The sequence below is a fragment of the Lactuca virosa genome, chromosome 7, assembly GCF_052849685.1.
Source record: "Lactuca virosa cultivar CGN04683 chromosome 7, Lactuca_virosa_CGN04683_v6, whole genome shotgun sequence".
Classification (NCBI taxonomy): Eukaryota; Viridiplantae; Streptophyta; class Magnoliopsida; order Asterales; family Asteraceae; genus Lactuca; species Lactuca virosa.
The window spans coordinates 260,800,159-260,814,030 of record NC_136432.1 but is presented as its reverse complement, the minus strand read 5'-3'; the positions used below and the strand labels follow the sequence as shown (position 1 = coordinate 260,814,030).

The following is a 13,872-nucleotide window of genomic DNA, read 5'->3' as shown; positions in this document are numbered from 1 at the left end:
CATGGTTGGTTATAACTAGCTTATAATTGTTATAAAATATTAAAGTCTTCCGTTGCTAAAGTCTTGTTTTTGAAACTAATTTTTGAATAAAAACCCAACAATATATATATATATATATATATATATATATATATATATATATATATATATATATATATCATGGTTGCAAAAATCGGTCTAGGCGGCCGATTAATCGGCGCCTAGATGCTTGGTGGCCTCCAACTGCCTACGAATAGGTGTTAGAGGGTTAGGCTAGGTGGCTTTGGTCAATATCGGTCAAAACCGATCCAAGTCGGACCAAATCGGTCCAACTCGGTCCAACTTACTCTAAAGGACCCACTGGCTCAAAGGAGCCAGCTTGCCTAAAACGTAATTGCGTTTGTTTTCGTATGCACGATTCCCTTTTATAGAGTATCTTTTCTTTGATAGAATGTTCCCAGCTTCGATGTGGGATGTTCAAGATTTTACTCTTCCATTTATGTCGTTTGCCTTACGTTCTTCCCCATTTTTCTTGATGGTCTGACTCATACCTTCCTCGACTCTGACTCCTTTCCTCATGCCGCCATTAGCATTAGCCATCGACTCCTATCATGTTGTCGTTATCCATTAGTCATCGAAGAAAGATGAGGTCAAATTGAAGGTATCCGCTTTGAAATCGTGATGACACCCCTGAAGCAAACGTGATGACGTGATATCACATGTTTCTTCTTCCATTCGTTTCCCATTATCCTTCCGTTAATGCTCCATCGTCGGTTAGTTCTTTGCTCAACCATCGTTCCTGCATCAACATTTTCCTTCCACTACTGCTTCATCATCGACTCAACCATCATGCTCCACCATCGTGACCTACTCCACTGTTACTTTCCAGCGACGCCCTCCGAATCGCAAATTGTCACAACTCCCTTGAATCTGTGACGCAGGTTAGTTCTTCAATCCGTGATGAAAATTGTAATTGAACCTGTGTTCATGGATATTTTAGGTATTGTAACGGGGGCAGTGTAATTGAATTGATGTTTGTATTGCAATTGAATCCGTCACAATAGTTGCACACCAACTGTTTGATATTTTGTCTCAGTGAAATTTGATTCACATTCCTTGTTTAATTGAATGATTGGTGAATATAGGGAGGGTTAATTGGAAGGAACATGCAACAAATTGTTTAATTCTCCACTTCTGCTTGTTTAATTTTGCGGTTTGAGTTCTCCTCCAACCACTTCACCTTGTTTAATTAACTATTAAGTTGTTTTGTAATTTGAGTTATCCACCCTGTTTAACAGGTTAACTGTTAAGCACATATGCATAACTTGTTAACTGTTAAAGATATGTTAAACATTTGTAAGTTAGATTGAGTGATGTTTTTCATTTAAGCATAGCATGCTAACAGCTAAGTTGAGTGATTATAAAACTCATTGCTCAAATATGCTCCTGTTAATTGTTAATTTGATTGATAATGTTTGGTTCATTGTTAATGTGTTAAAGTTCCAATTGAAGGTTAGTATCCAATTCCAGACCTTTGAAACAAATCAACCAAAGAAGCCAAGAGGGAGACCAAGGAAGAAAGCTTCTAAAACTGTTCATGTTCCCTCAACATTCACAATGCAGTAGTTGGTTATTTTGATGTGATGTATTAAGGATCAATGGGGTTTTTTGTAATTATAGTTTCATGTTATAATGTTATATTTATTAACTTTTAATTGATATAATTTTATATTTATTAATGTTATATATAATGTTGTATTCTTAGGATTAATGCTATATTTATTGTTTTTTTAATAAAATTTTTAATAATTAATGGTCCCCGATTAATCCCCGTCTAGCCGATTAATCTCTTGACCCCAGTCCACCGCCGAGTTACCGTCGAACAATTTTTGCAACCTTGATATATATATATATATATATATATATATATATATATATATATATATATATATATATATATATATCAAGTAGTTTCCGATTAATCTCCGATTAGTCCCCAAGCGCTACTCGACCAACTAGAATGCGCCGAACGATTAACCTATGCCTACACAATAAGCAAAACAGTAGCAAATGTCTGCTCCACATTCTTCCTTAGTGCTTCTTGTGCTAAGTTGAACAATTTTCAATTTTCATCAGCTGGATATGAGTATGAGTTGACAAATGTAACGTACTGTCGATATATCTCATTACCAATGTAATACCTATAATTATATTCATGTCCATTCACAACGTATGTCATGTTTAGTGCTTTACCCTGAAAAATGTCGTTACATAGCGGAGACGGTCCAAGCACATTCAGGTTGTTGTTCGACCCCGCCATACCAAATAATGCATGCCAAAACCATATGTCCTGTAAAACAACTACTTCTAATATATTAGTCGGCATGTCATGAACACCTCGCGTGAGTTAACCTCGCAATGCAAAGGGAATATTTTCCCACACCCAATGTGTACAATCAAGGCTACCAATCATTTCTGGAAAACCATGTTTAGGTTGATGTGTGGCATACAACTTTTCGACATCACTTCTAGTCGGATTTCATAAGTATATGTCACCGTAAAGCTCTATAACATACTCACAAAGCAGATATGCACATTCTCGACCCGTCCTATCAGAAATTTTTTAATACTCATCTAATGTGTCTGCGGCTATGCCATATGCCAATTGTCTAAGAGTTGTTGTACATTTTTGAATTGTAGTAAAACCACATTTAATTCTACAATCTCATCTCAACTGAAAAAACTCTTAATTGTTTGCGAACTCTCTAGCTATATGTAAGAATAAATTTCTACTAATATGAAACGATCTTCGAATTTCGATAGGTTGTATAAACTACTAGGGGAGAAGTAATCACATACCAAAAGTGTGTTTGCCCCGATATGATTCATGTTGATCAAAGTTCTACGCTTCTTATCGACATTTGAATGTTCGACTCTTTGACGCACCCTGTCACATGTTGTTGATAACGTGTTCAAAACCAGCTCGTCATTAAAATCATCATCATAACAAAAAGAAGAATTTGAAGCAAAAAAATTATTCATATTGTTGAAAAAGTGTGTTTGAAGGATGTAAACATATGTTTAAGTGTTTATATATATATATATATATATATATATATATATATATATATATATATATATATATGTGTGTGTGTGTGTGTGTGTGTGTGTGTGTGTTAAGGTTTAAATTTAATTTTTTTAATTCATCCAACGTACACAAAAAACGTTCAAATGACATTAACCAATCAACTCCCTCATCTTCGCTCATAGACGGAGTCACGTCACACCACCATTTACACACCTTTGGGGTGGTGTTCACGTGTGTACATCGCCTCCATGCCAGTCTTCACACATGGATATATCAACCATACCGAAGCCTAAGCAAACTTATCATCTATCATTTATCTTATACTTTTTCAGCTAACTTTACTCAGTTTAGAAATTTCGAGTCAATCAAATATGACCACAATTTATATGGTAAATATGACCACAAGCTAAATGTTGTATTAATAGTGATTGAACTCTAAAATTTAGTAACACGATAAGATTTGAAAACAGATTTTTTATGCTACCATCTCTAACTTATATATATATATATATATATATATATATATATATATATATATATATATATATATACTAGGTCTTTTTCTTAGTTTTGTAGTATTTCAACATAATTGCATGCTGTGACATCCCGAAATTTAGGTCATAGACTACAAACGACTAAGCTAAAATAAATATATTTTTTTAATTTAACTCATTCAGTTTTAGTGCATCTAATGTAAAATAAATGAGTTCATTTTAAATATTATAATATGTCAAATGATACCTTACTTCCAAATGTGTAACTTGTCAAACGAATCAAACAGCTCAAATTGCAACAATGGTTAATGCGTCTGAAAAACTGAAAAATTGTATTAAGTAGTTATGAACCAGGAAAACATTAATACCTTATAATACATGTTCCCCTGTTTCCGAAAATATAAATAATGTCCAAAACGGAGTTCGTGTGCAGAAGATACGACAGTTTTAAGAAAATAGACAGTAAAACATTGGTTTTCTTTAATCGCGTAAAACTGAATAGATCCGTTGAGGCACTTACACACCTCCGATGAAAATTTGGAGAGTGTTTTTGGACTCAGGCTATAGCCTAATATTTCATTTCATACTCAAAATATTTTTAGCAAAAATATGTGCGAAAATCGAAAAATCGAGCGTTACGGGCTATTTAGACGTGAAACTTTAAACGTGATTTCCCAGACTTTCGTAACTCGAAAACTTAATCCGTTTGAGTTTTTGGAATCATTGAATTTAACTCTATCCATCAGCATGTTTGAAAAAATTTCTCGACATTCGGATCCCGATGCACCCGATTAGGTGTTTTTTAGACACTTAATGAGGGTGTAACCTCATGTAGGACCCACATGCCTTGCACAAGAGTATATGGCCAACTCATAGACCTCTTGCTTCTTCCCTTGCTGCAAATGCACATGACCATGCCTCTTCTTTCTTCCTCATTGGAGTGCATACATGCACATAATGGTACACAACACTTGATTTAGTGATGGCTTCTCTCTAAATTCACTAGCACCCTCTTCTACTATAAATATGAGGGAAAACTACTAATCTAGCCATAATGGTTAATTACTTATCAAAAAATAGCAAAAAATTTGATCTTAGCCAAAAATAGCCCACAAAATAGTATTCAACATAGAGTTGACTACGGTCGACGGCGTTGACTACGGTCAACCCTATGTTGACTACTATCTTGTGGTAATGGTCTACTGTTTTACGGCCATTACTTTTTCGTGGCCCATTAGCCCAGTGGTGTATAATGTGTAATTTTTTAAGATTAGGTCATTTTCCACTTTAGTTTTTTGGGTTTGGCTACCTTTTTCTCTCAATGGAGGAACCAAAGAACAACCATGTTTGTCTATTTTTCATCAAAATTTTACCGTGTTCGTGATTCGAAGTAGGTTTTGTATATATGGTTAAGTTTTTTTTTGAAAAAAATCGAAAAAAAAATAAAATAAAACTGTAGGTTTCATACGAAACCTACGGTGTACATGTGAGCAATGCACAGATTGTGCATTGTCGACTTGTACACCTACGGTTTCGTATGAACCAGACGGAAAAATATTTTTTTTCGTTTTTTTTTTGAATTTGATACTACACGATCGGAATTGTATATATGTAATATATTGATGATTTTTTTTTTCATAAAACGCAAAAAAATAACGAAACCGTAGGTTTTCTGGAAACCTACGGTGTACAACCATTTAATGCACAGTTTGTGCATTAAGGGTTGTACACCATAGGTTTCCAAAAAACCTATGTTTTTTTTCGGGGTTTTAAAAAAAAAATTTATAACCAATAAACACTTGTCTATATCATCGATTCCGTGATTTTTTTTTTTTAGAAAAAAAAAAATCTTGAGACTGTAGATTTCCTAAGACCTACTGTTTTATATATATTTTTTTCATTTTTTTTTCAAAAAAACTAATGTTTCTACGTATTTTTAACAATTGTGTATATGTTATGATTCCATGTTTTCATTTTATGATAAAGTATGTTATTTTCTATGTTGCGATTATAGCATACAATAGCAATGTACTTTCCATTTGAAGAAGTTTATATGTTTATAATGGGTAGAATTTTTAAGGTATAATGTATTGATAATATAACATTGTGTTTTGGTAGTTTCGGGTTTGTTACAAAATATGTTATTATCACACCATTTTCAAAGTACAATGCTATATTTGGTATACTATTAGTATAGAAAATACAAAAAGTGTTGTTAATTAATTTCTTTTGGTATTTTATACAAAGTAAATAGAATATATGAAATAATTAAGTCTTATATTGTGTGCTTTATCTAATTGTTTATCACTATTTTACTTTTATAAAACTTTATTTAACCTTAATGTTTATTTAATTTTGTAGCTTCCAAACAAAAGGATGATGGGTCACTTATCTGTCAAAGCTTCATGTCATAAGTTGCATGAAGTTTTGAGTGGCTTGAACGGACCCGTGCGCAATATTTTTTCAACAACTAGCTTCGGTTACTTGTTGGACCTACCAGCTCAGTCCGGAGACGGACATCTTATTCATGGGCTGTTATTGCATATGTTGCGTCTTACTGCTGAAACGGACGTAGCTGAGCGTCTACATTTTAGGTTTTCTAGACATACACTGTCATTTGGGCCCGAGGAGTTTTGTCTTGTGACCGGACTTTACATGGCCGGTGTCCTAGATCAAGGATCAAATTTTCAACTATATATAAATACGGATATGTTGGAAATACATTTCGGTCCAGAGTCCTCCCATATCACACGGACACTTCTTTACTTGTAGAAGATTTAGAGCTCCTTATCTTGAATCAACGGTTCAATGATATATCGGCTCACGACGGTGTCCGTGCCATTTTGCTATACATCCTCAATCAAGGTTTTTGGGAAAGGAGCTCAATGATAAAGTCACCAATGAATTTTTGTGGGTGGTGGAGAACCTGGATCAATGGAATGGGTATTTGTCAATTTCATATTTATAATGAAATACTAATTTTTATACGTTTAACTAATACTTTTGCATATAATATAGGTTCTCTTTGGGGAGTTATCAATGGACTAAAACATAACCTAGATTGTCGGGTATGTTTAAGAAATTTGAGGATCATATGTCCAAACATCCAACAAAACCGATTGTGTATACACTATCGAGTTTTGTTATTCCTTTGAAGGTATATTTAAGTAATTAAAAAAATATATTCATAAATTTTTCGGTTTTTATTTTTTGATAATTTTAGTTAGTGCTAACACTTATAAATTAATGTATATTTATTACAAGATATGGATATGGGAGATGTTCCCAGTAATTCGGGGAAATGTTGCGATACGAAGCAATTATTTATATCCTCGTATCTTGCGGTGGTTTTATATTAGAAGGTTAACTTGGGCGAAAGTTTGCGATATTATCGATGTTGATCAGGGCGAGGCAGATCAACCCGAAAAAAAAAGATGATTGCCTCAGATGCCGAGTCCTCTACTCCACATTATTTGTCATATATTACTAGTCTGAATTGTGAATCGTCTAAAGTCCCTTCTTCTGTACGCTACAACTTTAGAAATATGTAAGTAAATTTGTAAAAGCATAATCTAGTATATTAAAAATTTTCCACAATTATTGATATATGAAATAATTTATGTAGGGGACATCTTCGTCTGATCCATCCTGTGGAAACAGCCAATCTACCAAGTCCACCGAGGGAACTCATACGGTGGGAATTAACAAAAAAACCGTGCGAGAAATAATGGCAAGACATCAATCTTTGGAGGAAGAAATCCGAGGAATGAAAAATAAAGGCGGAACTCGAGACGATGATGACTTGGAAGAATTTTTTAACGAAGCTTTTGAGATAAAATAATTAATTTTAGAAATTTACTATCAATTTGACGAAATATGATGTATTAATTAATTTTTTAACGAAGCTTTTTATTAATTATTTTTTCTTTAAATGTAGGGGAATGATAATGTGGTTGGTAGTCCACAGAAATCAAATCGAGTAAACGAGGATGATGATGTTGATAATCCACCAGAGTTTGATCGTAGAAAACAAAAACAAATCGTGAAGGAGGTTATAATTTTTTTGTATATTAAACTTTTTATTTTATCAAAGTATATTAAAAAAATTCATATGTTTTTCGTAGAAGAAGAAGAAAAAGAAGGTTGTTGCTAGCGACATTGTGGATGCGGAAAATCATATACCCGGGCCTCCTATTGTGAAAGCATGTCGTCCGGTTAGGCAATTGAAACCTTCTCAATATCTTAGCTCTCCATACGTTTCGGTAAGTATGTTAAATATTTTATTATTATATGGATACTTATTGACTGCTTATATAATGTAGGTTCAAAATGCCCCCCGATATCGTATAGGTGGGGTAATACGCAACGAACCAGCACCCCCCGTATTTGTCAGCGATCCCCCGACACTTTTATTGGAGTCGTATGTGAATCCGTGTTGTAACGCCCCTGCTCAATGCATGGGAAACAAACCGGTTGTTTTTTTGAAACATCGGTTATACAATGAAAAAATGGAAGCAAAGTTTTGGGATCTGCTTTTTTATGCAAGTGACTTGGGATATTTAGATGAAGCGGTATGAAGACATTCATTTATATTTAAAATTTAAATAATTTATAAGCTACTTATGTTTAAATTAAATTTAAATGCAGCATGTTGACATATGGGGAAGGCTTTTGAATGAGCGGAGACCGAACGATGCTCGATGGACAATCATGCCATCATCATTTTTTGGTGCATTTGAGATGTTCCAGTGGACAGGAAGTGCACAGAAATCCGTTTGAACCATTGGATAGATGTAAATCTTGGCTAGAAGTTGACCGTGTAGGTAAAGAAATAATATATATGAGTCAATTTAATTGTCATATTACACTAATTAAACACTGTAATTAATTGCAACGGTTATGTGTTAAAACAGGTTTATTTTCCAATATGCATCAACCCACATCATTGGGTACATGGCGAGTTATGGATGGACACGCTGTCATTGAATTTGTACGACAACTTGCGATTATTTGGCGCCGTGAAGATTATTGATTTTGTGCGGTTTGAAGAGCTTATGGACCGCATTCTGATGGACATTGGCTATTGGAACCACATGGATTTTCCTGTTCAGAAAGCATCCATCACTGTTACGGATGTTACGGACGTGCCCCAACAAGAAGGCATGTTTGGAGAGTGCGGTGTATTTACGCTGATGTACATGGATCAGCTTGTTTCAGGTCGACCGATTGGTATATCGATGGCACCTGTTGTTGCTGCTACTCAGTTTCGCTATAGGATGGGCATGATATATTATGGATCTTCTAGCGAGGTGATTTTTAGTTAGTCCGAGTTGTAGGTTTTTAGTGACATTCAATGTGTACTGTTTCATGACGATTGGTTAACCAAATGTCCCCTAATTATTAAACATAAACAAACTAGCAAGAGAATAGTACATATTATATAGATTAATCATAATAAACAAGCAAATATAAAACTTATTACATAGATAAACTCATAAATAATGCATAAACTTACTACTTGATTAATCAAGAATTATTAAATTAAAAAATCTGGAAAATCATTTGGAAATTTTGCTTTTTCTTGACTCACCCAGTCGTAATTTTTTTGTATGTTTTGAGAATCTTTTCCATTTTAACCTCTTCTTTGTTGGCGTAGTCTATTGCATCTCGTACCCAAATCCTTGCAGTTTTTATGTCGCGTTCTTTATCTCGAACCGACCTCATTTTAGACCAAATATTGGCTTGTAAGTTATCCAACCATTTCCTATCTTCTTCAACGCCTTTAATCTCGTTCTTGATCTCTTCTTCTTTTATTAACATTTGCAATCGCTTCTCTTTTGGCACCAACCACCATTTTTCTTGAGAGGTGGACATGATTATATGTGTATGAGGGTTATAGATTAACCAGTAATATACGATTTGTAAATCTCAGACGCATACATTTAAGTCTCTATATATAATTGACAATTTAACTAATTTTTTTATAGGCTTTGACTACTGTCAAATAGCTTTTGACGACTATATTATGTGTTGTCATATCGTACCAAGATGTTATTGTAATTTGACTACATTCTTATAGGATTTGACTACTATCTACTAGCCATTGACTACATTTAAGTCTATATATAATTGACAATTTAACTACTTTTTATAGGCTTTGACTACTGTCAAATAGCTTTTGACTACTATATTATGTGTTGTCATATCGTACCAAGACATTATTATAATTTGACTACATTCTTATAGGCTTTGACTACTGTCAAATAGGATATGACTACTTTTTTATAGGTTTTGACTACTCTTTAGTGTTTGACTACTAATTTATTCGATTGACTATTTTTATAGGTTTTGACTACTATATTCCAGCCGTTGACTATTATCTAATGTCATATTTAATGTAAATTTGTTATCAATTTAGAAATCAAAGAAACAATAAAAAAATTGAAGTGTGAAAATGACAGAAAGATCAGAGGAGATGAAAAGGATCCTGGCAAAATTTAATTGGCCATCTACGTCCAACAATAAGCCTCCTTAGGAGTCAAATTCCCATAACGTTTCAACCAATCCCCCTCCCCAAGTCGATCTTCCTCTATTAGGGGAGAAGATGGATGAGGAAGTGAAAAAGTGTTGTTACAAAGAGAAGCTGATGTGGATAAGGCTTTTGAAGATTATCGTTTCCAACGAAACCTTCTAGACAACTATTGGGATGACATTGACCGTAAAAGGAATTGGATTAAAGTGCTAGGCAAGAAATCCAATCTACCGAGAGTTCGATCCACTCTAGTGAAGAAATTTTTCGAAAGCTAAAGAGTGAATTAGAACTTCGTGAGTACAATTTGGAGAAAAAAAGAAAGGAAGTCCTTGCTATGAAAAAACAGTATCCTTATGAGTTTCCGATGTGGGAAGAAGATGACTAGTATTTTAATAATTTGCTTGTTTGTTTAAGTAATTTTAAGGTAGAATATCTGTCTATGTATGTCTTTTATTTGTAATTTTTAGGTAATATATATCTGTATCTTTGTTTTTATTAGTGGTTGGTTAGGAAAAATAAATTTGTAAGAGTATTTGGTTTACCTATGTTTAGTAATCTAATTATGTTAATGTTAAATAATTGTATTTGAATGAGTTTAATGCCAAGTAATTGTATTTTAATGAGTAATTTATTTCCAACAGTAAAGTAGATACCTATGATGTGTTTTAATGTCAAATAATTTATTTCCCCACAATGTCGTATTGGTTCTTTTTGGAGTCGCGTCTTTCACTTGTTTCATTATGAAATGGGTCGAGGTTATTACCGGACAAAAAAGATGTAAAATTTAAAATGTTACAAGTCAAACGACATGTCTGCTAATTTTGACAATTTTATTTGTAAACAACATGTGTTCTACAGTTAAACGAAATCAGAAAAAAAAATAGATTACAACTTGTACAAAACAATATGAAAAGCATAGAACAACAAGTTACCATAGATGGAAACATAAACCATTACAAATAATAACATACATTACATTTTACAATTTACAACTTGTAGACAACAACACAAACAAAGAAAATCCAACTACAAAGTAACGCTATCTTCAAGTGCAGTATTTTACTTTGAAGCTTCTTCTTCGATCGAGCTAAGTTAGAAATTATCAACGAATTATTGTCTTTTGCATCATCCACCCAACAAATAAACCCAGACTGTGGTGGCTGATAAATAAATATCAAAAAAATTATGTATATTGTGTAAATATTCACTAATAAATTATAATATAAATAATTAGAGGATAACCCAAATACCTCTTTAGGACAAGTGTAAAATAACCGTCCAGGGTTGTTGGTAGTTCTTGAGGTCCTTATAATACCTTGAGCCCCACAATTAAATTGTCATTTCTTTGGTTTATGAGAAGTAAATTTTTATTAGTGTTGACAGGTAAATATATCTTCAATTATATACTGCCATTAGACTACTATTTTATAGCTTTTGACTACTGTCTACTAGCATTTGACTAATAGTTTATGTGTTGTCTTATCGTATAGTGAATTTCGGACATATGATTGTAATTTGACTACTGTGTTATAGGTATTGACTACTGTCTACTAGCGTTTGACTACTACTTTATGTGTTGTCTTATCGTACAGTGAATTTCAGACACATGATTGTAATTTGACTAATATTTTATAAGTATTGACTACTGTCTACTAGAATTTGACTACTAGTTTATGTGTTGTCTTATCGTACAGGGAATTTCGGACATATGATTGTAATTTGACTACTGTGGCTGATAAATAAATATCAAACAGTATCCATGTTTGTAAGTTATCTGACAATTTGATTACTCTTTGACATTATTTGACTACTGTTTTACATACTTTGACTACTTTCTACCCTGCATAATGTATTCATATTTCGAAATGACTACTCTAAAAACGAATAATTACCCCTGCATTCAATTTGAAATGAAATCCATTTATAGTGCATACCTTATTCATTGAACATACCAATTGGCAAAATGAGTGGATTCAATGAGGTATACAAAAAACGTTTTTCCAACCTACCAATATTCTTTCATAATCTTGAAAGAAAAAATCATAACTCTTTCACAATCAGTAAGAAAGATATGAAAGACCGGTTTCAATTTTGTTTTGTCGCATTGGGATGCGTGGTATGTCCTTCTCTATACTAAGTTATTATTTATTTCAAGTTCATATTTGCCTAATGTTGGTATCGTTTCTTACAGATTACTACCTTTCTCACATCCATGATACCAACAATATTTGTTGGTCATGTACCCCTTATTGGGGCCAACATAACGACAATGTATGTTGCTCTTGCTTTGGATGGTAATCATGAACCCCTGATCATAGCATTCGCTTTGGGAAGCATAGACTGTGACAAGGCTTGGATTTGGTTCCTGAGAAGGTTAAAAGAATGCTTAGGTGACACTATTGAAGTTGGTTTCATAAGCCATATGTCTGATTCCATAGACTACGCCATTCAACGGGTATACCCAGATTCATATCATGGGTATTGTTGTAAAAATATAGCCGATAAAGTTAGGGCTTCCACAGGAAGTACCGTTGTGGAACAGTTGTTCTGGAAGACATGCAAAACTTATAGTGTGTCTGAATTTTATGTTTGTTTGAACAAATTAACAAATGAGGTTAGTGGGAATGATCTTCACTGGCTTGAAAATATTGCAATTGCAAAATGGGCTCCAGCCTTTTTTCCTAAAGTCCGTTTCAATGTGAAAGATATCAGCATTCCGATTGGATTGAATTGGCTAACAAAAAACTCACACGAGTTACCAATAACGTCAATCATTGAAGTGGTCCATCAGTCGATACAAACAATGTACGCCTATCCAGCTGCATTCGGAGGTAATAAATATTTGTTATTTAACTTTTACCTTAATATACCCCCTATTTGATTGTAACTCAAATAAATTCACAGAGGGAACGCATGGTCATCTTACCCCTTATGCACAACACGTGCTTGAAAGAAGAATGAACCAGTCTAATGGTTATGAGGTTACACATATTGGTAGTGACAAATTTGAAGTGAGTTTAAATTTAACCATAGAAACGGTACAAGTTGAATGTGGTATTTGTACTTGCGGCAAATGGCAAAAATGCGGCATACCCTGTGAACATGGAATAACATCACTAAGAAGGCTTACAGTTGAATAAATACAGCAATTGGTAAATTATAAGTTGACTTCTGCGGTGTATCGAAATGCATTCCAAGCTGAGGCGGTTAATCCTATTCCAATCCTTCTGCATTGGGAAATACCAGTTGAAAATATGGTTGTCTTACCACCATTTGCACGTTAGTAATATGTTAAGTTATCTTTATTATTAATGTTATGTTTATTTGTAATTCTAATTTCCTTTCAGTTTTTATGTTATCTTTATTATTAATGTTATGTTTATTTGTAATTCAAATTTCCTTTCAGTTTTATGTTATGTTTATTAGTAATGTTATGTTTACTTGTAATTCTAATTTCCTTTCAGTTTTATGTTATGTTTATTAGTAACGTTATGTTTATTTGTAATTCTAATTTTTTTTCAAATCCGGATATTTTCTGACGAACAACTATGTACAAAGAACGTAACCAACATATAAAACATGAAAATCAGACTTAAAAGCATACTTTTATGGTAAGCTAAAAACGGCAACTTATGTTATTTAATGTCGTTTTTAACAGCACGAAGCATACTTTGGAAGGTAAAACCAATGAGGTAACGATATCAGATTTGAAATCCGGATATTTTCTGATGAACAACTATGTACAAAGAACGTAACCAACATATAAAACTTGAAAATCA

The 13,872-nt window shown here is 33.3% G+C and overlaps 1 protein-coding gene across 1 annotated transcript; it reads left to right on the top strand.

Moving 5' to 3' along the window:
* Nucleotides 1–12,362: 12,362 nt before the first annotated feature.
* Nucleotides 12,363–13,377, top strand: LOC145127742 (uncharacterized). Its single transcript, XM_079062878.1, has 3 exons — nucleotides 12,363–12,924; nucleotides 12,998–13,131; nucleotides 13,240–13,377. The coding sequence occupies exons 1-3, from the start codon at nucleotides 12,363–12,365 to the stop codon at nucleotides 13,375–13,377; spliced, it is 834 nt and encodes a 277-aa protein (XP_078919004.1).
* The last annotated feature ends 495 nt before the right edge of the window (nucleotides 13,378–13,872 follow it).

Bases quoted from the DNA above. Each gene is read 5' to 3' on its own strand.
- LOC145127742 (XM_079062878.1), top strand. From the start codon at position 12,363: ATGTATGTTGCTCTTGCTTTGGATGGTAATCATGAACCCCTGATCATA. The intron at 12,925-12,997 runs GTAATAAATATT...ATAAATTCACAG, and splicing joins CTATCCAGCTGCATTCGGAG to AGGGAACGCATGGTCATCTT. The intron at 13,132-13,239 runs GTACAAGTTGAA...GAATAAATACAG, and splicing joins TAAATTTAACCATAGAAACG to CAATTGGTAAATTATAAGTT.